Source organism: Lotus japonicus, chromosome 5, assembly GCF_012489685.1.
Source record: "Lotus japonicus ecotype B-129 chromosome 5, LjGifu_v1.2".
Lineage (NCBI taxonomy): Eukaryota > Viridiplantae > Streptophyta > Magnoliopsida > Fabales > Fabaceae > Lotus > Lotus japonicus.
This window is the reverse complement of record NC_080045.1, coordinates 52,716,596-52,742,971: the sequence shown is the minus strand read 5'-3', so window position 1 is coordinate 52,742,971 and position 26,376 is coordinate 52,716,596. Positions and strand designations below refer to the sequence as shown.

General features: G+C 32.7%; 3 protein-coding genes across 3 annotated transcripts; all 3 read right to left on the bottom strand.

Moving 5' to 3' along the window:
* Positions 1 to 171: 171 nt before the first annotated feature.
* Positions 172 to 6,755, bottom strand: LOC130717778 (probable linoleate 9S-lipoxygenase 5). The gene is made up of 9 exons (XM_057568141.1): positions 6,430 to 6,755; positions 3,932 to 4,224; positions 3,303 to 3,543; positions 2,649 to 2,987; positions 2,437 to 2,522; positions 2,071 to 2,178; positions 1,634 to 1,938; positions 1,291 to 1,554; positions 172 to 1,111 (listed from the first exon to the last, which is right to left on the bottom strand). The coding sequence occupies exons 1-9, from the start codon at positions 6,626 to 6,628 to the stop codon at positions 358 to 360; spliced, it is 2,589 nt and encodes an 862-aa protein (XP_057424124.1). The 5' UTR covers positions 6,629 to 6,755; the 3' UTR covers positions 172 to 357.
* A 3,268-nt stretch (positions 6,756 to 10,023) lies between these two features.
* Positions 10,024 to 11,954, bottom strand: LOC130718633 (F-box protein At1g55000). The gene is made up of 2 exons (XM_057569250.1): positions 11,455 to 11,954; positions 10,024 to 10,792 (listed from the first exon to the last, which is right to left on the bottom strand). The coding sequence occupies exons 1-2, from the start codon at positions 11,866 to 11,868 to the stop codon at positions 10,415 to 10,417; spliced, it is 792 nt and encodes a 263-aa protein (XP_057425233.1). The 5' UTR covers positions 11,869 to 11,954; the 3' UTR covers positions 10,024 to 10,414.
* Positions 11,955 to 15,832: 3,878 nt separating this feature from the next.
* On the bottom strand, positions 15,833 to 18,263 carry LOC130721167 (microtubule-binding protein TANGLED). The gene is made up of 3 exons (XM_057571912.1): positions 17,845 to 18,263; positions 17,663 to 17,727; positions 15,833 to 17,086 (listed from the first exon to the last, which is right to left on the bottom strand). The coding sequence occupies exons 1-3, from the start codon at positions 18,069 to 18,071 to the stop codon at positions 16,029 to 16,031; spliced, it is 1,350 nt and encodes a 449-aa protein (XP_057427895.1). The 5' UTR covers positions 18,072 to 18,263; the 3' UTR covers positions 15,833 to 16,028.
* Positions 18,264 to 26,376: the final 8,113 nt, after the last annotated feature.

Below are 26,376 nucleotides of genomic sequence, written 5' to 3'. Positions count from 1 at the left end.
GAAAAAAAGATTATATATTTTTTTACCAAAACAAAGTAAATAAGGATTGAAATGCACTCTTTCAAAAAAAATGCTCGAAAGAGGCTAAACTTCGACCTACCTCTGTTATGGAGCCAACCTTGAATAGATAAAAACAAAATAATACAACAAAAACAAAAATAAAGTGGACAATTCAATCTAAACAAGTTCTCATAATGCGTATTTGGAAATACTTCTGCAATTAATTCTATAACCAAATCAATTATGGAGTATGTGAATAGTTTTTGAGTATCATAATTGATTATCAAGAATAGAGAAGCTAATTCAAACTATTAGACTATTATTAATAGAAACTAAAGACATGACCCTACAGCCCTTTTAAATTGAGACACTGTTAGGAATCCCCATGCCAGTTATTCCACCTTCACTTGTAGGATAAAGCAATGTGTATGGCATCTTAACTGGACCAAACCTGTTCCTGAGTTTCTCATCATTATTCCTTTTCAAGATCCTTTCCTCAATACCAGCAAGTTTACTTCCAAACTTTTCAAAGGCTTCCAATGCCTCAGCATCAGATGTCCAATGTTGGGTGTCTCTCTGCCCAAGGTAGACCTCATCAGTAGAATGTCTGGACAAGATTTCCACAAGTGAAATGCCAAGAACAGCCTGAAACTGTGAAGTAACTGTTTTCAGAAAAGCCTTCTCAGGATTTTCCACCAGTTCATTGTACTCAGGAGTTCCTATTTCTGGGATGAATCTCCGGCTTATCGATGGACGATTTGGCGGGTAGCCTCCAAATGGATACTGTCCAAAGTTTATTGCAGCATGGAGAGCTGAAGCAATCCATATGATAATAGTGCACGTTTCAATCAACTCTTCGCGTGACTGCATCTTTGGCCACCAAGGCTCATCTTTCTTGTCACCATGTCCTACTTCCTTTATTTCCTTCCACCAAGATTGGAGTTCTGAGTCTTTCTTTACAGAGTCATCATCCTTGTAGTAAAAGGAACAAAAGTCTTGTACCCATGTCTTGATGGCAAACCAAATCTCCAATCCATCAACCGCGTAGGGATAATCCTCAATTAATAACCGAAGGCCATATGGCGAAGTTGAGTCCTCAACAGCCATTCCTCTGAAAGAATCAAAGATGCAGCAATTGATTAACAACAAAATTCCTCTCATTTCTATTTTAATCATGATATCATCCAAATTATTCTGGTTGTTCTATTAAAATCAACCATATTCAGAAAATTAAAACAATAAAAACCATATTATAGTATAGTTAGTAATGTCTTTTGCTTAAATGTTTACCTCTTAACAAGATCTTCAGGCAGTGCTTGCTCAGGGAAAACCCAATCCTTATAATGGAATGAAGAAAACTCCATAGAATACTTATTTGGACAGACTGTTGACTCTAGAGCACCACCTGCATTGATTAAGATCTGTCGCGCAAGTCCATTTATGTTCATGGTGTCACGAAAGTGAGGATGCAATAGCTTATGAATAGGGTGAAGCACACTGAGCTGCCTATTTGAAGCTATAATGAATGGCTCAATTACTGCATGAGTATGCAACCTGTAACAAATGTGATATATCAAAAGCTAATCACAGTTATAGATTAAGATTCTATTTTGTTTCTCTCGTAGAGCTATACCAGTGGCTGATAAGTTGATGATAGCCCGAGTCGACTACCGCTACATAAGCTTTGGCTAGTTGCCAGATGGAATTTTCAACACCTTGTTCTGCAGGCACACAAACTTTACTAATGGCACCATGTTGATCTCCCTCAGGATGTGGCAAACTCAACTCAATGGCTAGCGGCTTTAAAGTCCCATTGTTTTGCAAGAACATAACTGTCCTGCTAGCATATGTCTTTGTAGAAGTGGAGTTTATCCTCCTCAAGTATGGCATCACTGTATCATGGTGATCTAATATGAACAACTTCTTCTCTCTAATTGCCTATTCAACCAAATACATAAAAAAATAGCATGCATATTACCATTAAGTAGAAGAAAAAATATGAATCTGACCACAGAGCTTTCACAAAAAATTGTTGTGATAACACAACGCCGTATCAATCTTGAAAATTACCTCATCTACAGTGAGCCCATCTAAGTTATTTTCGATGTCTTCTTTGGCTATTTTACTGCCATGATCACCATAGACTTTATGATCTAGCTTGCTAGCTGGTGGGAACTCCTGCAGGTATTTGGGGTGATGGTGAGGACAAAGAAATCATGGAAAGTTTTTCATTAGTTTAATCAAAAGCAACAATCATATTGGAGGTCCTATTTATTAGATTAATCAAATTTTTAATTATTAATTAAAAACACTTAGTCGGTGAGGCCAAAACCAAGATGAACAGTCGCAAAAGCTAAGGGAAGTTGCTTCTGTCCACTGTGATTTTAGCTTCATTGTGATTTTTTACTGTGTATCCAAGCGTGCACTTAGATTTACCTGGAGGCTACTTATTATGACAGGGTTTATACCAGCCAACATCTCCCTTGTAAATTCTTCATCTGTTATCCATGCAGATTTATCCACTGATCCGAAATTCAAATCATTAATAACATTACTATTAAATATGAAAGGTTCATAGAATGTATGATTTTCAATGTCGATGCATGTAAAATAATATGTTCAGCTACCCATTTCCATGTCTAGAATACCTGCAATCACTTGAGGCATGGGAAATTTGAGGAACCTTTCCCCATCGGTTCGGAAAATTTCCTTGAGCATCTCCCCAGGAATGTTATCCCTAACATCCCTAAGTAGACCCTCAGGCACCTCAATCCCACCTTCATATAGTTTGAGTACATCTTCAAAGCTGTCAAACTCATTGGGGGTGCTATCAGATAGAGACTCCAGCTCAGGTTTGAGAACTTGAACTATGGATTTTAGTGCATAAGCAAGAAAATCTGCCAGTTTCAAGTGACCGAATCTTTCATCCCTTGGAACATAGATGTCTAAGCTCAATGCGAGATTCAGCCTGCTCTCAGAATTAGGATCTGCCAACATAACAACAAAATAAATTAATAAATGTGTAGCAAATAGTTGCTTGCTTATGCGATAAACATAATCAATTCTCAAATTTTACAACCGAGTTTCATAACATTGTCCGATACAAACCATTTTTTTTCATAAAAATACCAAAACATAAATTACATCATTTTAACTGACGTTTACATTTACCATACACAATTTCAGTAGAATCAATTCTGTTGCGAACCCATTCTGCTAACGTTGATCGAAACACAGACTAACGTTGATCGAAAGTCGAAACACAGACAAAATAGGCAAAACAACAAATCTAAAAGCCTGACCTGATTTTGTAGGTGGTCTCCCAGTTCTTCCCCTGCGAGGGTAGGGGTATTTGCTAGACCCTCCAAGAACAGGACGAGCATGTTGTGGACCCTTATCTGGACTTCCCAAATCATTGTAGAATGCATAGTCATAGACCCTGTCCCACTCTTGAAGCTGGCCTTTTCCATCTCCTCTTAAAGTCTCCAATTCTTCTTCTCTGTACTTAAGTAGTGGCCCTGGTGTTTCACCAGGAAGGTATGTCTGCAATAAATGGAAAACATGTAACATGTTACCTGTAGCACATAGTTTTTAATTAATATTACTTATAGCATGTTTGTATCAGCTTATTTTTCCTCAAAATTAACTCTGACATACAAAACTTTTTTCTCTCTTGTTAATCAAGGTATCCCACTATCGATAGTCGAGACTAATCTCTTGCCACACTAAACAGTATGAGGCTAATCAATGTGTTTTTTTCCATTCACAAGAGTTGAGAATTGAACCACTACGCCAACCCATTTGACAAATAAAAGTTACTCACTTAAGTTTCTCGCTTGAATTGATTTTGCTTTTTAGAGAATCAATTGTGAAATGATTTCCAAACATGCAATTAAAGTACATGCCTGCCAACTGTTCTTTATAGTTATACCTTGTTGGAGAAGAAAATGCGATCTTTTTCATATTTATCTGCAGGGTATACCCAAGAGTTGCAGATAAAACGAATGACACCTTGACCTGGCACATCTTCAAGTGTGAGACTTTTGAGGTAGAACTCACTGTGATGATGATTCCTTATTAAAAATGCTCCTGGTGTTCCTATCTCCTCATCATCCCAATCAAATGTGACCTTGAATGCTGATTCTCCAACAGTCAAAGGTGTGATTGTGGTGATCCAGTCTTCTAGATAAGCAGGTTTCCCAAGTTTCCCCTTCAATCCATTCCCTGCAAATGTTGACAAATAACAACTAAAGTTTGTTAGTGTTATGAAATTATGATAGTGTGATAGTATCAATTAGTTGAAGTTTTTTCACCAAGCAGTATTTTTTGTTTTTGGTATAGAGTAGTAGTAATATTTAAGCCGTTTTTATTTAGTTTAACATTATAGGAAATTCCAATCAGGGTGCTTAATCTAGGAAATTAATACATCAAAAACATGGATAACTAACATGAAATTATTCTAGTTTAAATAGAGATCTTTGCGACTACGCAATATAAAAAGAGTTATAATCTTTTGACTTTTTGTTAGAAGTCATCCTGAGCACGGGTCTTGACTATTGACCCTTATCACAAATCATAATCAACAGGCATTTTGGTACTACTTCACTGTCTATTTCCTATTTTCTTTTTCTTTTGGTCTTGCTGATAAGCCTGGTTTTGTATTCGATTGAAAAGGGACAACCATTCTTTGCAGTACCTCATACATAAATGTAATCTTTCTTTATAAAGAAAAATGTAATCTATTTTAAGATGGTAAAATTGACTTATCAACAAAGTGTTGGTTTAGTTTTAAGTAAATTAGACCTCATAAGAATGAGAAATGAGTTTGAATAACGAAATAAATATTTTTTGGAAGAAACAAACAATCATTTTCCGATTGGGTGGTGACATCGACAAGAAAAAAATTGACAGCCAAGTCCACAAATTTTAGTTTATTTATAAATTTTAAAGGTACAAAAGTCATGTATTTTTAATCCTTAATGAGAAACTAAAAATACACTAAGAATTAAAAAAAAATTAAAAGAGACTAAAACAACACTAAATTACATTTTAGGCATAACATATATTATATATTATACATTATATATTATTATATATTATGTGTACTAAAACAATACCCAAATTTTTTACTGTTTTTTTTATGTGTACTATCAGTACGCTACGCTATGGTTTCTGAATCTTCTGGGGTGTGAAAAGAAGGGATGTGACTCCACAATTTATGTGGTATCCCATGTATTTATCGTATTAGTTCATATGACAACTTGTTTTATGAAGCCATTGACTTCTGAGTCTTCCAGGAATCAAATATATAAATGAGATTTGGATCGCCTTCAATCCCTAAAAAACAAATACAACAAACAAACCATGTTGTCGGTTGTAATTTTTATAACTTATTATTTTTTCACAGTACGAGAAAACATTTAATGTTGAAATCGATACACAATCGAAATCTGACTTGGAAATTAGAAGAAAGAGAAAAAATTCTTAAAAAATATATTATTTTGATCATTCGCCACATAACCAGATCTCAAAACTCATTCCTGAATATAGTTTGCGTGCGTGCTAGGATTTTACTTCAAAATTTCAAAATCATGGTTTAAATGTGTTTATATCCACATCTTTCAAATGTACAAACAAATCTATATATGGTGTTGAAATTGGAGTATTTACAAATCTAGTAAAGAAAAACTAACAGGAAAATGATTCTTAACACTTTTTTTTTTTTGTTACATTTAGAAATAAAGATCCTTAGACACTAGAGACACATATTAGAAAGAGAATAAAAGAAATGAGAAAGAAAAAAATATATGTGACATATATTATAATGTAATTAGAAGAAACAAATACAAAATCAGATGTGGTTGAGTATATATAGAGATGATGAGATATATTAAAACTCTTGTGTCTTCTAAAACTTTTTTCAAGTTTTCTTTATAAAAAAGAAAAAATCGTTTAATATGAGATATTTTAAAAAAATGTTATTATTTCTAATTTTTAAAGTCAAAACATCAAAGATTTTTTTATTACATGAGAAAAATTAACACCAATACAGAAAAACTAGCTAATAACATTCAGGTACAAGGACACTGAAACAAAAGCAGGATTCCTATTTTAATTTTTTATTTTTAAGACATATTTCTTAACTTTATAGAACATATTATTCAAACTTCAAATTTGTTTTCCCTTCTTTTTATTGACATAATTTCATTCGGGCTTCGGCCCTCCATGTATAAAAAAAAACATAATTTCATTGTAAAAATAATTAATTTCTTCTAAAAATAATTTTAAAAATTTTGAAAAATAAGAAGAGAATAAACACACTCTTCTTCTTCTTTTTTCTTGGACATAAAGAAAACAGAGTGTAATGCAAAGCACTGAAAGCAGAGTAGACTAAATCAGAGGCACACAGAGGAGAAGGAAGGAGAGAACCTGCAGGGTCAGCGTTGACAGCACTTATGAGCTGAAGAGAAACACGTTTACCCAGAAACTCATGAAGACGATCAAGAAGTGAAGCACTGAAATCATTGAAGTCCAGCACATTCTTCTTCATCAGCACCACCGTCCCTTTCACTTGCCGCCGCTTGTTGCCATCTCCGCCGGTGAAGGCGCTCACCATGTTCTGAAACATTTTGAAGAATCTGATTGATGAAGACTTCTCAAAACTCACAGGTAGTAGCAGAAACAGTAGAGGAACTTAAGGTTGTTAGAGTGAGTGATGATGATGTGAATTAATTGTGTGAAGAAGCAACAGTGTGTTCTGTGCCTTTTATAGACACTAATTCACCGACCCTCTGTTTCTACATTAAATTCTATTGTCGACTCTTCTAGGATAAGTTTTCTTTTTTTAGTTTGACCAATCTATTTTCCTACTCCTATGTGAAGATGCAATCGCATTTGAGTTTAATGGATATGCATTGTCAATTATAACATGCCACATAGGAGGATGATAACTTTTATTTTAATTTTAATTAAAATAAAGATATATTTTACGATATGACAAAATTCAATTGAATGACTATGTAATATCTATTTACACGGTGCATATCCTTTTACAAACATAATTTATCTGATCAACCAAGTAAATATGATATAAAGTTATTCTAATTATAGGTGGTAATCTATTTATATTTTAACGTGTTATGAGCTGAGATTTTTTAAGAATCATGTCAAATATTATTGGAACATCTAAACTATTTAAATTATAGCAATTTTACAACATATTTTCTTAGAGTGGGTTACAAATTCCATCTACTAGTAAAAAAGAGATTTAGATTTTCTCAAATAAATAATTGACAATATAAATTGAAATACTGTGTCTATCTTTAAGAATTGATCTCTTGACCTCATCATCCAACTCACATGTCACATGACTCTTATCACTTGAACTATCATTTAGACACAATAATAAAGAAAAAAATAAACATAAAATTCCACCTTAAAGAATTTACAATCATTAAGAAAAATCATAGTAAAAAGTACTATATAATATATCATAGAAGATTATTCATTCACTCTTCAATTTACCGCTTTTCAAAGGGAACATGAAGATTTGGACAACTTTTATCGGAACTCTTCAATATTTTGTTTTTGGTACCTCTATTTCTATTTCTTATCTTGATCTTGGCACTTCGCAATATTCCAGGCATGGCTCTTTACGATATTCCCATGTGTGATACTATTTTTTTTCAGGGAAAATTATTTGTATTGATCAAACACGTACCCAATGGACACATGAGTAAGAGTAAGAAAGAAAGAGAAGAAAAAGAATTAACTATGTGATATGTGATAGAATAAAGAGAAAAAGAATTAACTCATGTGATATATGTTGAATGTTTACACTATTTTTATGTCTAAGTATCACTACTGTTTTTCAATGAGCTCTTTTCTTTAATCCTTAGTTTTCCATACCTCTATTTTACGGATTGATGTCGGCACTTTACGATGTCCCCACCCCTGCATTCCTTTTTACAATATTCTCATGTGAAACTTTTTATTTTACTATGTATGACAGTGGTCTTCGCACTTTATTGTTCCACGCTCTTTAGCCAATGTTCTTTATGATCTAGTGGGAAATTCGTGGAATTAAATTCTTAACTTTTCTTAACGCTGGGCAAATCAAAGTTTTATTTATCTTGTGGAGGCACTACTTTCTACCACATTTCCTTTGCTGTCTCTCAGTCTCTGTACAAAATGGTAGCTGGCTGAACTTTTCATTAGAATTCAACTCAACTGTAACAAGAAGAGAGTGTTTTGTTTGTTTACATTTTTTTACCTTATTCTCCCAGCACTAGATTGGTATATATATCATATATGGTGAAAAGAGAAGAGAAATTTATTATTTTCACCGTACTAGAATGATGTACAATGCTATTATAAAGACCAAAAACCATATAACATTAATTATGGAGCAGTTAAGTATATGAGAAAAAGTTTGATGCACCAATGGTGTAAAGTTTTTTTACACTGTCAACCAATCAGATTTCAAGGATGTAAGAAAATCTCTCTTTTCATTTAATTTCTTTAATTGACATGTCACATCCTTGAAATCTGATTGGTTGACGATATAAAAAAACTTTACACCGTCGGTGCATCAAAATTAAACTCTAAGTATATTTCTGGACGTTAAAACATAAATAAACTTAACATACCTTATTTAATATCTTCTATATCTCACGGCCGATTGTCAGCCTAACGAAAGTGATTGGTTTATTTCTGCCATCAACAACTAGTCATCTCTCATCTTTCATTCCTCGTGACCATAGTGCTCCAACAAGTAGTCTACTCAACTAGAACTAACATGGAAGCAGGGTGCCCCTTTCTATCTTAGTCCATTGACACTGGCCTCAACTTTTTTCACATCTCTATTTCTCTTCAATTCCATTTCCACTCATTTTCTCCACCTATTTCTCTCATTTTTCCGTATCACATCATCTATTATCTCTATCATTTCTTTCTTTCTCTAATTGGTGGTGTAAGAGCATCTCCAATGCTAGTTTTTAATTCTTAGTTCTTAGCACTATTCATGTGGGCCCATATTGCCATATGTGCTTAAGCAACTCTCAAGCAATTTTGCTTCAACCATGAGTTCTTAGTTCTTAATTCTTACCACTATTTATTTGGTCCCACCAACCACATTATTTATACTTTTTATTTTCATAAAGTAATAAAGTAATTTAGATAAGAGAAAAAAATAATTTTTTATGCTAAGAACTCAAAAAGTAAAACTTCTTATATACAGAACTTCATGCCAACACCTCCAATGGTTAAAAATTCAGTTCTTAGTTCTTAACTCAAAAATAAGAACTAAGAACCTTGCATTGGAGATGCTTTAAGTGTAGTTGAAGTGGGAACAAACATTTTTTTTGCAACTTTTTAATTAAGGCTTTCTTCTTACACCACCAAGATAATGTCCATTATACTACTTGTAACTTAATAAGGTTTGTAGTCATGTATGATGTATCATATTTCATCATGCTCTTCAACAAACCTAAAGTCCAAAACTGAGAAGTATTGTACTCCTTTATCCTCAACTGTTAAAAAGTGCAAATCAATGGCATGAATTGTTCTTCTCCCAACTTTAGAACGGTATGTGGCTTTGTCTTGAGACTTGAAATCAATCAAACCATCTTTTAGCTATTGGACCAATATCAATTTAAAGGTACTCGAGAATGACATCAAAAGCGGTAGTACTTATAAAAAGCAAGTCATTCTTCCTATTCCAAAAAAGACAAGATGAAAATAGAATAACAAATATTCGTTTCACAGATAGATTCTGATTCGCCAGACATCCTTATCTATGAAGTTACTGGATAATCTTACTTATTAAGCCTCTCAAAAGCTCAAATTCTACCCAAATCTCATGCTTTTCAGCTACCATTTTAGATAACACATGGGGGTAAAAAAAGAACCAAAACCAACACAGCAAAAGATGTGATAATGTATACTACCATCCTTGTTTTTACCACTTTATTCTTGGCATGAATTCTCATCCTTAGTGGTGAACACATTTCTGCATAATCTTACTAAGCACAAGATGCCTAGCAGGCAGCAACTTCAATTACAATTTGAAAAATAATACAACAATTTGTTTTTGTTAAGTACATCTTCTTTTATATGTATAGTAATTACTACAAATAAAATACAAGTCACCCAAATTCGTACACACATCATATGAGTAGCTGAAAGAAATCGATCACAGGGCAAGAAGTGACTTACTATGGTCTCATTTCTCCCATGGAGAAGAGCAAACATGATAGTCGAGCAGTATTCAATCATATGAAAATGTATTGAGAGGTAACCTATCTAAGCAAACATTTGCCTGCCACCCAACCTCTTAATTATTTATCATCCACTTTCCATTGCCAGCCACCAAACCTCCTAATTATTCCAAACTAGACTTGAACCGTTCCAGAGACTAGGAATGCCCAACTTGCCTATCCCACTGAAGATCTGCTGAGAATTCAGCAAGGGCAGCTCGGGGATCGCCATTTGAAACAGACCAGTAGTATTGAGCAGTTTCACTGTCAACTTGCATGCTCCTCTTCAAGGAATGAAGCACCTTTTTGTTGCTTTCTTCTGAGGATATCCTGTTTGCAACATAGGTAGTCCTCTTTCTGTCCGGTTCATCATTGGGGTACAACACCGCTACTTCACGTTTAGCAAAAACATCCAGCTCAATAAAGCATGTCCTGTTAACAAGAATATCAGGATTGCTGATAGGAATCAACAACCTCTCCCTTGAGTATATCCCATGGTCACTCATCATGTTGTTCAGGCGCTTTATGTCCATCACCTGCCCAAAACACGAAAACATTATCCAAAGTTCCACACAGTTCATCAAATTGAAAAAACCATGAACAGAAAAAGGAAAAGATAGCCGCAAAATCACATCAAAAGAGTAATTAACTTCTTTAAAATGAAAGCTTGGAGAGGAAAATGTGAAATCATATCAAATAAGTATATTTTAACAATTTCATTTGTAAACCAAGATTTTAAATCCATGTGCCTGATCCAGGGTTGTTAATGGCGGATAGCGTAGCGTAGCGGCAAGCCCAAAAACGCTTTCCGAGCGCTATAGCCGCAAATAGCGGACAATAGCGGCAAATAACGGTGAACCCCCAGGGCGCTACGTAATTGCGCCACTATGGCGCGCTATTAACAAGTCTGGCCTGATCACAATTACGGCCACAACATCATAGTTTTGCAACCACATCAAGCCTATTATCCACAACTTTCTGCAAAGTCAAGCATTGCTACTGCATCTTGTTGTAAAAGGTTAGATTCAATAGGTACAAACCCTAAACCATCACTATTCACTCAAGAATCAAATTTGTAAAAACATGCTAAACTCAACTAAACTGGGTATTTCTAAATTTTCAAACAATAAGTGAACATCAAGGAAATCAGCAATTCAATTGAGAATTTCACTGTTTAAGGTGAGAGTCAAAACCCTACCTGAACGGAGTACTTGACGGCAAGACTGGCGACGCTGTCGCCGCGCACAACCCGATGAGAGGCGGCGAATTTAGCGAGAGAGTTGTCTCTCCAGAAGCTTTTGGAGAGTGGGTCTCCGATGGCGTTGTTCAATTTCCAGGGGGCGAGGAAAGCTCTGGTTACCATGTCCCTCTGGGAGGCGACGGAGTTCCAGAGTCGGGAGACGCAGGTGGCACGGGCGAGATCCGGGACGGGAAGCTTCTGGAAGATGAGGCGGAGGATGTCGGTGGAGGATAGTGCGGAGAAATGAGAATTCATCGGTGAGATCACGGTGGAAGGAGGAGGAGGAGGTGGTGGTGGGGTTTGGGCGGAGGAAGGGGAACTCATGAGGTGGCGGAGAATGTCGCCGTCGTCTTCGTCGCAACAACAGCCCATAACCGGAGCGGAGGGATAAGATGGTCACAATTCACTACTTTTACCCGCCCGCCACGCCAACCACCCAACCTCCATTGATCTTAAATGAAAGGATAATAAAGATATTTTCGAATTATCATTATCATGATTTAATGTGAGAAATTAAGTTTTTTTTATGAGTTTAATTTTGATGCACCGACGGTGTAAAGTTTTTTTACACCGTCAACCAATCAGATTTCAAGAATGTGACATGTCAATTAAAGAGATTAAATGAAAAAGAGAGATTTTCTCACATTCTTGAAATCTGATTGGTTGACGGTGTAAAAAAACTTTACACCGTGGTGCATCAAACTTTTTCTCTTTTTTTTATTATTTAACACGAAATTTTCAGCCTTTAGGGAAGATATTTTATTTATTTTCCTTCTCCTAAGGTTTCTGGATAATTATTAAATCAATTAAGCTTATTTTTCCCTATAAAGTTTTGGCTTTCATTAAATTAAAACACAAAAAATTAAAATTTTCATATCAATGACTATATATTTATCCAAACCTAATTTTCCACAAGAAAATAAAAACTTGCCAACATGTATACCTTGCATCTCAAAATCATCATCAATTAACATAACATGCTATGTAGGTCAACAATCCATTACAGTGTTACGCTGCGACCAAGCATCACGCTCGAGAAATGGAGCAGGCCACAGAGTATATATCCACCATTCCCTTGTCTAAATGAGTGTATTTGACCCAGTCGACCTAGATTCTGGAATCTCATCTAGTTACGAACCTCCAACTTGCATGATTTTGAGATCTCATACGATTCACTCGTTGAGTTATGGCCTTCCGAGATCAAATTAGCAAAGAAGAAAGTCAAGAAGCAAAGCTCTAAGATCATGAGATCTCGTCAGATTACATCAACCATCTTCCAAGATTTTGAGATCTTATTGAATTACTGAAACGCACCGTTTTAGTAAATGAGGAAAATAAAATAAAATAAAGAAAGAGAGAGACTCGGTTTGTTTGAGAAGGAAGGAGCATGTAGGTAAAATATTCATTTCTTCTCTATTGCTGAAAACAGAAAGTGGGACTCCATCCTCTGTTCCTTAATTTCTCATTCCAGCACCTTCCTCCCTCTTTGATTCCACTCTCCATTTTCGTTTCATCATTTCTTCACCCTTCACTCAAGCTTTTATTCACTGTATTTGGAACTTTGAAAGTGGGTATTTGAGACTCTTCTCATCCCTTGGGTAGTGCTATTTAGAGTTCATTGAGGTAAAATTTTCAACCTAAAGATTCAGAAATATGTTTTTATGGCATGAATTAGTAGTGGGTATTATCATAGCATAGTAGGAAATCAAGTGTTTGTTTTATTTTCATTAATTTCTCCAAGAACTCTAAGTCTCATAAATTGGGGGGGGTTTATCTAATCTCTTGGCTACCCATTATTGATGCTTAGATTCACAAGGTGGCGTTTCTCTTGTTCCAGCGGAGGGCATGGAAGGGATTTGAGCTTTCTCTTCATAGTTGTGAGTGTATAGTTTATTAAATGACAAGTTTTACATTTAATTTTCATGGGAGAAGCACAAAACTATATTTTCAGTTCAAGCTCTTCTTATGTCCATGAGTTTTATACCATGTTTTGAAGTACATGAACTAATTGGTGCCTAAACTCAGTTTTGTTGTTGTTGTTGCAAACCTTTGGCTATTGATCACTTGTTATGTTTTTTTTTTACTCTATGTGTTTTGATATTTAAGCTTTAAGTTTTTTTTAAGGATTCTAGAAAATTCAAGAATGTGATGTGATGACTATGTGAAAGTTTAGAAATTAAACTCATGAGAAGGAAAATGAAGCTTAATGAGATTTGAAATGTTAGTACATAATATATATATTTTTTGTATTTGAGCTGAATCTAAAACTATACTCTATTAAATCTTATGTTTGGAAAATATGCGATGAATTATGTTTTGGGAAACCGTTCGTCGCAACGAAGAGATAATGCGGCATATCAACCGTTCGTCGCAACGAAGAGATAATGCGGCATGTTAACCGTTCGTCGCAATGAAGAGATAATGTGACATATGTACCGTTCGTCGCAACGAAGAGATAATGCGACCTATGAACTGTATGTCATAGTAAAATACCGTTCGTCACAACGAAGAGATAATGTGACCTATGTAAATTTGTGCTTTATAGTAGCGTACCGTTTGTCGCAACGAAGAGACAATGCGGCCTATATGCATATAGTTTATGGAGGTGATTGTTGTTGAATGATGAAGGTTGAAGTTGTTTCCTAATTTTTATTATTCTGTTTTTGGATTGAAAGCTTGTGTGACAGTGTTTGGAGCTTTCAGAGGTTTATATAAAAGTCCACGAGGATACTGATTTAAAGTTTCTTATGTATATATATAGTATACCTAAAATCTGGTTTTAATGATCGTGCCTTAAGTGTTTCTCTTTTCCGCGCACTTCATTTACAATGCCTCACTAAGTCTTTGTGACTTACCCCATCATTACTTTCATTTTTTTTAGATTCACAAGCAGTTGTAGAGCGGATTTCTGGGCCTTGCTGAGTTACCCAGGAGTCTTCACTTGTTTTGGTATGCCTCCCTTGTGCGGTGGCTAGTATGTTCTTTTTGGTCGACTCCAGTATGATGCAGCCATAGGGATAGAGAGTTGTTTACTTACTTTGAGTTGTAATTATTAAACTCACTATGTTAGCACTTTGTTGGGTTTGTACTCTTGAAACCCTATGATGGGTGTTATTTTATTATGATGTAATATCTGGTTATTGGATATCTAGATGTATGTTATGACAGATATTTATCATTTTGATGATGATGATGCTGAAAATACAAAGGAAACTCTGTTGAAATTTCGGTAGAACTTGATACTTTAATTTATGTATCCATAGAGTGATTTTATCTTTAGGCTTGCCAGGCTAGTTGAGAGTTTGGTTGTTGCTAGCCTGTGCGCCAGTCACGTACTAGAGTGAGTCGTGACAATTACAATCCTCCGAGATTTCGAGATCTCATCATGTTACAAACCCCGAGGTTAATTGAGCAAGCCTCTGAGATCCTTAGATATCGTTGAGTATATAATTCGTATGAGGGTGAATTCCAAGATTATAAGATCTCATCAACTTACGACCCTCTGGGTCAATTGAGCTAGCCTATGAGGTTCTTAAGTTTCAAAAGGATGACTTTCGAGATTTTGAGATCATGTCAAGCCACGACCCTCGAGATTTCAAGATCTCTTATGGATGCTGACTTATGAGATTTTAAGATCTCGTCGAGTTATGAACCTCGATGTAACTTGAGCAAACCCCGAGATCCTTAAGTCTCATCGAGCATAGAATTCTCAAGAGGTCGACTTCCAAGTTTCTGAGATCTCGTCAAGTTACCCTTGATCAATTGAGTCTCTGACTTGTCGAACATAAAATATTGAAGGGGTTAACTTTCAATATTTTGATATCTCATCGAGATAGGACCCTCCGAGATTTTGACATCTCATCGAGTTACAACCCGCTGACTTCTGAGATTTCGAGATCTCATCAAGTTACATTTTGACGACTACCAATATCTCCTCGGGTTATGTTCGCAGATCTTCGAGATTCTACGATATCATCGAGTTATGGACCCCGAGGTTAATTGAGAAAGCCTTCGAGATACTTTGGTCTCACTAAGTATGGATTTCTTAGTTACCCTTCAAACTCAAAGATGCAGTCAATGGTAGACTGGTCTTAGAGCATGCCCAACTGCCCTATCAATGCAAACGATACTCCCACTGAACATGACGAACGCACCAGTTGCTCCTTGACAAACTACCCTCGTCAACTACAAACCTTCTCAAGGCCACAGACCATGCTACAACTTTGACTTTTAAATCTAATTTAATCACAACCATCAGATATTCAAGATTCAAGAGTGTTTTGATATCGTGCCACTTCTTTATGGTTCTCACAGGCGCGTCATTTGCATCTTAAAATAACAAATCAAAGAATATTCAACAAAGAATAGTTGACATTGAACTTATGATTTTTCATGAATGTGAGGGGAAAATGTTGTGGACATTCTCACCACCCAACAAAAAAAATAGGAACAGAAAAGCATACTTATGGACAATATAGAATTGGCATTGTGATGAAATAAAACCAAGCAAGTAACTGAAGCTTGTGTTCAACTCAAACTCTTCGGACAGTGTTCAATCGCACTGTTGATGCTGGACGCTGCTTCAGTCCACTCACAAACAACCCATCACTTTTCTGTACAGTTTTCTTCCTCTTCAATGGTGAAAGTGAAGCCAATCTGCTTGCTATTCTTGAAGGAGAGAATGATCGTCTGAAATTAGACGCAGCTGATCTCTTCTGAGAATTCCTACCCAAATTTGCAGGTCTTATGGGTGAAATGGACAGAGCCCGTGGGCTTCTGACTTGTATTTTGGAGGTTAAAGTTGGAGACTTGATCAAAAACTTATGTGGGGTTCCTCTGATTCTTGTAGGGGAACTCCTGCTGAAACTTGCAGGCCTTGAGGGGGAAATAGACGGAGCCCGTGGGCTTTTGATCTGGGCTTGAACTTTGGAGGTTAAAGTTGGAGATTTGATCAAAAACTTATGTGGGGTTCCTCTATTTCTTGTAGGGGAACTCTTGTTCAAGCCTGCAGGTCTTGTTGGTGAAAGAGACACATGTGGTGGTGGGCTTTTGTTCTTCTTGGCTTTGAATTTGGAATTTGAAGGTGGAGTCTTGATCAAAAACTTGTGTGGAGTTCCTCTATTCCTTGATATGATAGGTGACCTTGTCTTGCAAAATTGTTGCTGCTGTGGCTGTGATGAAGAAGAGTTTGTGGACAGGAACAAAGGGTTGGGGAATAGTACAGTTTTTCTAGCCCATGGTTTATTCCTTGGAGACACCCTATTTGCCAAATACCTGTGATTTTGCAAATCAAGTTCTCTAACTTTTGGAGGAGAAACCTTGAAATTGATCCTGGAACGAGCCCTTTGAAGTGATGGGGGACTATCATTTTTTGTTTGCTTCTCTTTCTTCCTTCTAGCCTTGAGTTGTGTGTTGCTTTCAGGGGATGCTTTCTGGTTTGGTCTTTGAGACATTGGAGTTTTTGGGTCCTCGGAGGCAAATTTGTTACCAACTGCTGAAACAATTTCTCTGGCAAATTGAGTTGCCTGTAAAATTTCTCCAACAGTTTCGCCTACAAGCATTGCAGGCAATGACATTCTCTTCCATTCTCCTGAAAAATGGTTTACAAGTGAAGAGGAAGATCAGAATAACTAATAACATGTTTGGTTACATGGTAACATCTCTTAACAGCATACCATACATGTGTTGGATTTTGTGCAAATAGTGAAAAAAACATGCTATAGAAAGGGGACTTAGGCTTCCCTTCACTCACATTTTACTAAATTTCCAAATTGACTGCTAATTTTCCTATTAAAAAATTGGATTGCAGATAAATAATCAGTGGAATGGTCAATTTGACCTAAGCCTGAGCAAGTTAGTCCATAAAAGAAGGATGTAGTCGGTCCCTCTGTCATTGTGTAAAATGTCGGGTCAAATTAGTCCCTAATTGGACTTACTTGCACGATACTTACACTTTCAGGAACGAAACTGAGCATTCACACACGTAATCAATCTCTTCATATCTAATTCTTTAGATCTTGAATTCTTGATCAAATGATTATGAAGCAATGATACTACAGTTAATTTAGGAAAAATCAACTTGAGCAAATACAAATCCAAATTCTATAGGGAAGCAATTAATTGACTGTGGTTTTGCAAGAAAACTGATTCAAGGCAAGAGAAAAACCTGTGTTTGCTGGAAAAGGAAACTTCCCCACTGGTGATCTCCTTGAGGCACCACCAACTTTGACCCTTCAGAATGGCAAGAACAGAGAAACCCATTTGAGTTTACACTAGTAAAAATCTTAAACTAAATGTGTGGTCATCATCATCAAATTCATATAGAATCTAAAAGCAATTCAAAAGTACCTGGTTGCAGACTCTTGCTTACATCTGAGACTCGTTCTCAGATAACCTCTGGTGCTGCGAGGGCTGAGACTAACCCCTGACACCACCTTGGTTCCACCAGCCACAGTGTACTGAAGTTCCTGAAGCCGAGCCATGCACCGATCCACCTTGTTAAGTGTTTCTCTAATCAGAACAGGGTTGAGAGCAGCTAGCATTTTCCTCTGCTTTGATGGGGTTCTAGCAACCATCTTCGGAGAATCCTAGGATAACACAATCTACCAAAGATTGGATCTGAACTGAACTCTCTCTCTCTCTCTCTCTCTCTCTCTCTCTCTCTCTCTCTCTGAAACCTTTTGCTTGTTGTTCTGTTCCAGTTTGACACTGAATGTTGATGATGTCAATGAAACACGAGGTTTGAGTAACGGTTTGTTTTTCTCAACGGTCGAGTGAGAACCTACGAATGTGTCTATCCTCATTCCTCATGAAGCAAATGCAACGGCTATATTAAAAACAACCTTTCTTTCTCCTTTTTTTTGGGCCCCGGGTTGACTAAGGAGTAAGGACTAAGGAGGCACGTTTTGATTAGTATGACTTTCTAGTTAAAGTTTTATACTTTTATTTATAAAGCAATTTCTTTAGTATAAAAGTTTTTATTTTCAAAAAAAAAAATTGCACACAAAATATTTTTGAAGAGTAAATAGTCACTTTAGTTTCTATTAGGAAGAACCTAGTTTATAAAAATGGTGCATATTAGGAAGAACCTAGTTTCTAATAGAAAAATTGTGGGATAGGTTACTTTACTCATGAGGATATAAATGAAAAAGAAAAAAAACACATCAAATAAGTGTTAAATTTCCAAACCAACAAAAGTTTTAAAATAGAAAGAAAAATCTAAAATAACATAAGATATGGAATGAAAGTAGTAATATAAAAATTATTTGAAAATGTCATGTATAGTTTTTCATTTAAATTTAAATATGAATATGATGTGCTAAATATGTATCCTATTTTGCATTCATAGTAGCTCATAGTTCCTACAATCTATATATATATGAAAATAATGTTTCCTTCTAGAAGCCTATGCCACATGGCACCCCCAAATTCTTCCAATTTCCCTCCAAGAAAAAAAAAAGACATCCCACTTTTTTGTTACAACATATTTCATCTCTCACCTATTTAATTTCATTTATTATTAATAATTCCTTATCCTATATGATACACTTGAATGTATATTTTTAAATATTATATTTTTGAAAGTTTGTGACAATTCAAGTAATATTACGAAATCTATTTCAAAAAAAAATGATTATTTCGAAATCTTTTTCTCACTTTTTAAATTTTAAATATAAAAATTACTTGAAATTATTTTAAAAATAAATCTAACATCAGTTTTTTTTATTACAAATTAAAAAATATAATACACAACAAAAATTGGAATCCTTTGTTTGTTCAACTCCAACAGCAATGTTGATAATAAATATTGAAACTTTTAATTTAAACTATCATTATTTCCTAACCTATAATTTATGTCTTTAACATGTTTTTAAAAAATATATTTAAATTTTTTAAAAAATATATTGGAAGGAAATATTATATTAATTTTACATTTGAAATTTAACTTTCTTCATTATAATAATTGTTGAAAATCTAATTAATATTATTGGTTGTTGGTTTACTTAGATGAGAAAATGAATGTTTTCAAATCAAATAAATATTTTTTTTTCCAGCATCATGATTTTTAAAAATTTTGCTTTTTTTTTTTGCTAAAACTTCTACAAATCAAACAAATAATTTATATGTGAGACACATATCATTAATAAACATTTCATTACTAAAAAAATTTCCAAGGTTTTTTCCATTAGCGGACCTTATTATCCTATTTGATCCAAAAAGCTAGAGCATATTCTGGAATTTTTTCTCCAAGAAATGAAATATTCCAAAAATCTATATATATGTGAAAATAAGGTTTATTCTAGAAGATCTATGACACATGGCACCTCCATATTCATCCATTTTCTCTCCAAGAAAAAAAATATTCATTCTACTTTTTTGTCACAACATACAATCATGACTCACCCTATTTAATATCATTTAATGTAATTCCAATTTTTATGTAACCTTTATTTAAAAGTTCAAAAATATTTTAAATCCTTTTTAATTGAATTATCACAACAATTAATGTTTTAATTTTTTAATATTTAATATTTAATTTCGATTTTTTATATAACCTTTACTTGGAATTATATTTGAAAACATTACAAATATGATAAGAAAAATTAAATTCGAAAATAAAAAATAATAATCACAAATCGGAAAAAATACTTCTTAATTTAATTTTGAACGTAATTATTATTTTAATTTTTCATCTGTTTCGAAAGTACAAATTTTCAATATTTAATATTGATTTTAATTTCAATTTTTTATGTAACCTTTACTAGGAATTTTATTTGAAAATATATCTAATATAATAAAAAAAAATTGAATTCGAAAATAGAACAAAAATAATAAAAAATCAGAAAATAAAATTAATTTAAATCCTTTTTAATTTAATTTTCTACGTAAATGTTATTTAAATTTTTCAATCTATATCTATATATATATGAAAAGAAGGTTTTCTTCTAGAAGACCTATGCCACAAGTCTCCTCTTAAGTAATTCATTTTCCTTCCAAAACAAAAAAATATATTTCCACTTTTTTTTGTCACATTAATTGCAAAGTTTAATATAGGTAAAATCTTTTTTAAGAATAAAACATAAGTAATACTTATAAAAACTATCAAAGTAAGGATATAATTCCAAATAATATTATTTTCTGCCCCTCCATATTTTCGAAAACATGATACAATACATGAACATCTCTAAACCTATTTCATTTCATCCATTATTAAAAATTCATAATTAGATTTAAACTTTTTGAAAATAATCAATTCTGATTAAAAAAACTTAATTTTTTATTTTCCCTGAAATTATTTTTTAAGATAAATCAAATATTTTAAAAAAATATTACAAATTTGAAAATACGATTCATAAAAATAATTGCAATCCCTTTATTTTAATTAAAAATATTCTAAATAGTTATAATAAATATTCGTAATTATTTCAAATAGAAATAAATATTGGATCTTTTAATTTTTTTTTTCTAAAATTCATTTATTTGTTTTTCTTTAATATTATGGTTAAAATGATTTTAAAATATAAATTAATTTTTTTGAAATTCGAATTTCCTTTACTATAGTAATCGTTTAAAATCTAATTATTACTAGATTAGTTGTAAAATGAGTGTGATGAGCAAATAATTTTATGAAAATAAAATAAATATATTTTTTAAAAATTTTTAGCATCATTTTTTTTTTAATTTTTCGAAAATTTTGCAATTGAATAAATATTCCTATTTTAGATACTACAATTTTGATTTCTTATAATTGAAATTAATGGCTCTAATTAATTCCTACAATTAATGAGTATAATTAATTGTCTTTTGAAATTCAATTTTTAAAAACCTTGATGCTCAAGAATTGATAATTTATTGGAACAATGAATTAATTTGTAAGAAATAAAAAAAATTTTAATTAAATTAGACAAGATTAATTAAAGAATTGAAATTTCAAAAATGAAATATTCCACATTTTCGAAATTAAATTGATATAATTTAATTAATGAATCCTTAGAACATTTAATACAAATAATTTTGTTGATATGTTTAATTTCTGATTAATTTTTCACTGACCAATAATGAATATTTTATTTTAGGAAAAAATTAAGCATAAATAAATCAAAATATTTCAGCATCATTTTGTGCATACCTCCTCGAAAACAAGGTAAGGACTTTCATTTTCCTCCATTTCCTATTCAACTTATACTTCTTCCTCCCATCTTTGGAATTTCTTATGAAAAAAACCCATCATGTTTTTCTCTCCGTTCGTCTGCTCCATGGTAAGTATTTTCAACTTTCTTCCATATTTTTCATACTCCTCTCTTTCCTCCCTTTCATTTTTCTGTTTCTCAATTCTTTATTCAATTTCATGTTAAGCAACTTTCACCTTCAATTTTTCTTTCATTTGAAACAATTATAGAGAAAAATAATTTATCAATCATGTGCTAGGTAATGCTTTAATTTTATCTTAATGCAAAAATAATTAATTTTGCTATACATGTGCATTGGTTAGAGAATTCATTTGCTCTTTTGAGACATTTCTCACATTATTTATTTAATCTATAACATTTTGATATAATTTAATTAATGAATCCTTAGAACATTTAATACAAATAATTTTGTTGATATGTTTAATTTCTGATTAATTTTTCATTGACCAATAATGAGTATTTTATTTTAGGAAAAAATTAAACATTAATAAATCAAAATATTTCAGCATCCTTTTGTGCATACCTCCTCGAAAACAAGGCAAAGACTTTCATTTTCCTCCATTTCCTATTCATCTTATACTTCTTCCTCCCATCATTGAAATTTCTTATGAAAAAAACCCATCCTGTTTTTTTCTCCGTTCGTCTACTCCATGGTAAGTATTTTCAACTTTCTTCCATATTTTTCATACTCCTCTATTTCCTCCCTTTCATTTTTCTGTTTCTCAATTCTTTATTCAATTTCATGATAAGGAACTTTCACCTTCAATTTTTCTTTCATTTGAAACAACTATAGAGAAAAATAATTTATCAATCGTTTCGGTTTTATAATTTAATTACCCAATTTTTTTTTCAAATCCGATCCAATTTTTATCGGTTTGGATTGTATTGGATTTCAGTTTTTCAAAGAAAGTAAAAATCTTGAAATACATAACAAAATAGAAAATAAAATCATAAAACAAGAAGCACTGTAAAAGTTACAGAGACAAGATATCATGCTTAACACTAACATCAATACTGTAAGAAATGAATTATGTACGCACTCATATGTTTCACTTTCGCTTAATGAAAAGAAGACATATGTCTCCTAACTTGGAAAATGTTAAACACATTACTGTAAAGGTTCGGGTATACATGGAATAAAATATTATAAGTATGGTTAAATGGGTAATTATGTATGTCAAAATTTAAATAAATAAATACTTTCGGTTTGGTTTGGATCGGTACGATTTAGAACATGGGAACTGAAAACCAATCCGATCCATTAGCGTAAATATTGGTTTTTGCTATTTTCGGTTTTTCAGTTTTTGGTTTTTTTGGATCGATTTGAGCGGTTTTAATTGGTTTGGTTCGGTTATGAACACCTCTATTTCATGATCCTATTATTTACTTATTCATCCATTTTTTATTCACCATCATATATTGTTTCACCCCTTTTTTAAATCATGAAGGGGAAAGACGAACATCCTTCAATTTATCTGCTTGGATTGATAAAATGAATTTTTCCTCCATCGTCCCTGGTAGGCGGTGGTTACCAAAGGTATGATCGAAGAGCCAAGGACAAAAAAGAGGAACGGGTTCAAACTTAAAAGTAATAGTCACATAAGAGTTTATTCAAAAATAAGAGAAGCCTCTGGATCTAAATAATTTTCGTAAATTATCTATTATTTTGGTTTATTTAATCTGGCGATTTTCTCCTATGATTTGATTTGAGTTTTATTAGAAGTGGGGTTTCATTTTGTTGTTACATGTTTTTTTTTGTCCTTTGGCCACCAGTCACCACGGGGGAAAAGAGCCCCACGTGACTAATCTAGCTCGGGATACGGTAGTAATGTCCCTGACCACAAATGTATTATATTTTCCCCTAGAGGGGATCGAACCCGGACCAGAAGCCTAGGCGAAATCCCTTAAGGAAATGCACATTCACCAAACATTTTGAATCAAAATATATATATTATTATTAGTGTTATTGCTATTATAAATAGAAACATTGATATGAAAAATAATCAATCAAATATTAATAATTAAACATGTATAAAAAAATTAAAATACTGATTTAATGCATATATAAAAATTTGAGTGAATTTAAGTCTTATAATTTAAAATATTTAATTTTTTTCATATTTAAATAATTAAAAATTTATAAGTAAAAAGTTGTGGTAGATTAATACATAATTATCACTATTAAGAACATATAGTTGAAACAATTGTTAAAATATATTTACTAAAAAGATACAAAACATAATTTCGCATGAAATTTAAATTGTAAATAACAAAAATCACCCGTGCTGGGCACGGGTAATCCCGCTAGTTGGTAAGCAAAAGCTGGCATGTCAGGCAACGTCGTGTCTCGTTCAGGTGGCAAACTTCTCGGCTATATAAGTGGGTATCGCGGGTGATGCCAACTTGTTGGTCATCTGGCAAGATCCTTGCTAAGAAAACCTCTTCTCGGCTATGGAAGAGGACTGTCATGGGGTTAGTTAGCAATATTGAGATTACAAGAGGGTTGGGCTAAAACATAGCCTCTTAGCTCTGGCTCTCACTGAGAAGTTTGACAGAGATATGCATGTGAAACAATGAGAGGTTTGACTGAAACAATCTATTTTATTGGATTTTGGTCAATTTTTTTATTAATAAAAAAAGAATGAAATTTATTTTTAAATAAAAAAACAATGAAATTCATTGAAAACTATGAAAATGTTTGTAGGTTATTTTGGACCCCTTTAAAACACATATGGAATAATTTATTCATACTAGTGTTTTTTACCCGCGCGTTGCACGGGGAATTTGTCTATTGTATTTGATAAATTGATCAATATTTTAAATTACAAAAAATTGAAGATACTAAGAGCGTAAGAACAATCATAATAAAGATGTAGATCTTTAAATAGCATAAATTCAGACACTCAATTCTAGTGTTCTATAAAGTTTTGCATATATGAGGTATAACTGGATTTTGTTTGCGAAGATGTATACCCGTGTTGCATAAATATATAATTATTGTTTACATTATTAAAAATACACTTAAGTTATATAAAATTATTTTTTTAACTCGTACAAAATTTCATTTTTCATGTCAAATGTTCCTTCCCGTGAGATCTCGTAACTCAAATATGTTAGCACTTAATAAATTTATGTCATAAATTTATAGTACATATGTATTAATATTTTTTATTCCTAATACTATTTTTACTATCAAATTATTATAGTTATATACATATATAAATATAATTACTCTTAACTTTTCCTTACCTAATCTGAACGGTTCAAATATATTCTAGTGTTTTTTACCCGTGTGTTGCACGGGGAATATGTCTATCGTATTTGATACGTCAATCAATACGCTGTTTAAAAAAATATATTAAACAGATGAAATAGAAGAGTATGAAATGCGAAGTAAAGTGAACAAAAAGACTTTTCTTTTAAGCCTGATTCAGATCAACCAAAATTCGTTTGACATTCGTCATAAACATGAAGACAATAGAACAAATCATAAATATAAGGAATTACCAACATATTAAACAACATATGAAATAGAATAGTCTAAAATGCTAAGCAAAGTGGTCAAAAAGTCTTAAATTGAAACCCTTGTTGCATAGATTGAAATTTGTACGATTGAATAACTAATAAAAAGATTGATCCAACGCGCGGGTAAAAAGAATGATAACATAACCCAACACACTGGCTTCTAAATTGAACAACCAAATGCTCAATATATCAAACTTTGAATTCAGATTACTAAAAAACTCATGTAGGACTCATATTCCGGTAACACTCTCATGTTTAATTATCCATGTTTCTTGGTTGAGTGTGTATTTTAATATATTTTGAGTCGGTTATTGCTTTCTTATATTGGTTATTAAAATTTTAATGGAATTAATTAATTTATGATATTAGGAGATTGAGTTTGTTAGAAATAAGATATGATAGTTATTTGTTTGTTTTTTGAATTTTAAGTCGAGTTGCGGGTACATATAAGAGAGGAGATGGCTGATGCAATATCTTAGTTAATTAGGGAAAAATTTTTAAAATTTTTCTAGTTAAATATTAGATAAAATCTTTTGAAATTTGGAATGACACGTGTCAACAAAAGAGAAGTTATCTAATGGAATAACACATGAAATTTGTTATAAACAAAAAATAATACATTGCCTAGTTTATCACCTAAAATAGCACGGCTCTACAATCAAGAGATGAGGAATTTAAAATTTTCATTTACATTAAATATAATGTTACATAGTGGCTGATTGTTTTTTTTAGTGATTTTTGCTAGTTTTTACTGTGATTTTACGTAATTTCTAGTCAAAAAACGTTGATATTACATGTTTATTTTTAATTCATGAGTGCATGATATATTTATCGAATGAAATTAAAATATGAATTAAAGGAGTGTGCATCCCAGTATTTGCAAGTCGAATTTTAGAAAATATTTTTTTAATTAAGATAAAATCAAGAAATAAACAATCTAAATCTTAATCAAATAAAAAATTTAATAAAGTACTAATTAAAGATAAATAAAAACTATCAAAATCTAGCAAATCACAATAAAAACTCATAAAATCCTGAATTAAATAAAAATCCGAAAATTCAAGAAAAATACCATACAAATTTGATTTCCCTCTATTTATAGCTCATCTCGTCCTAGTACTAAGTAACTACTATAATAACATCTAACTAACCTAGCAGTCCCTGA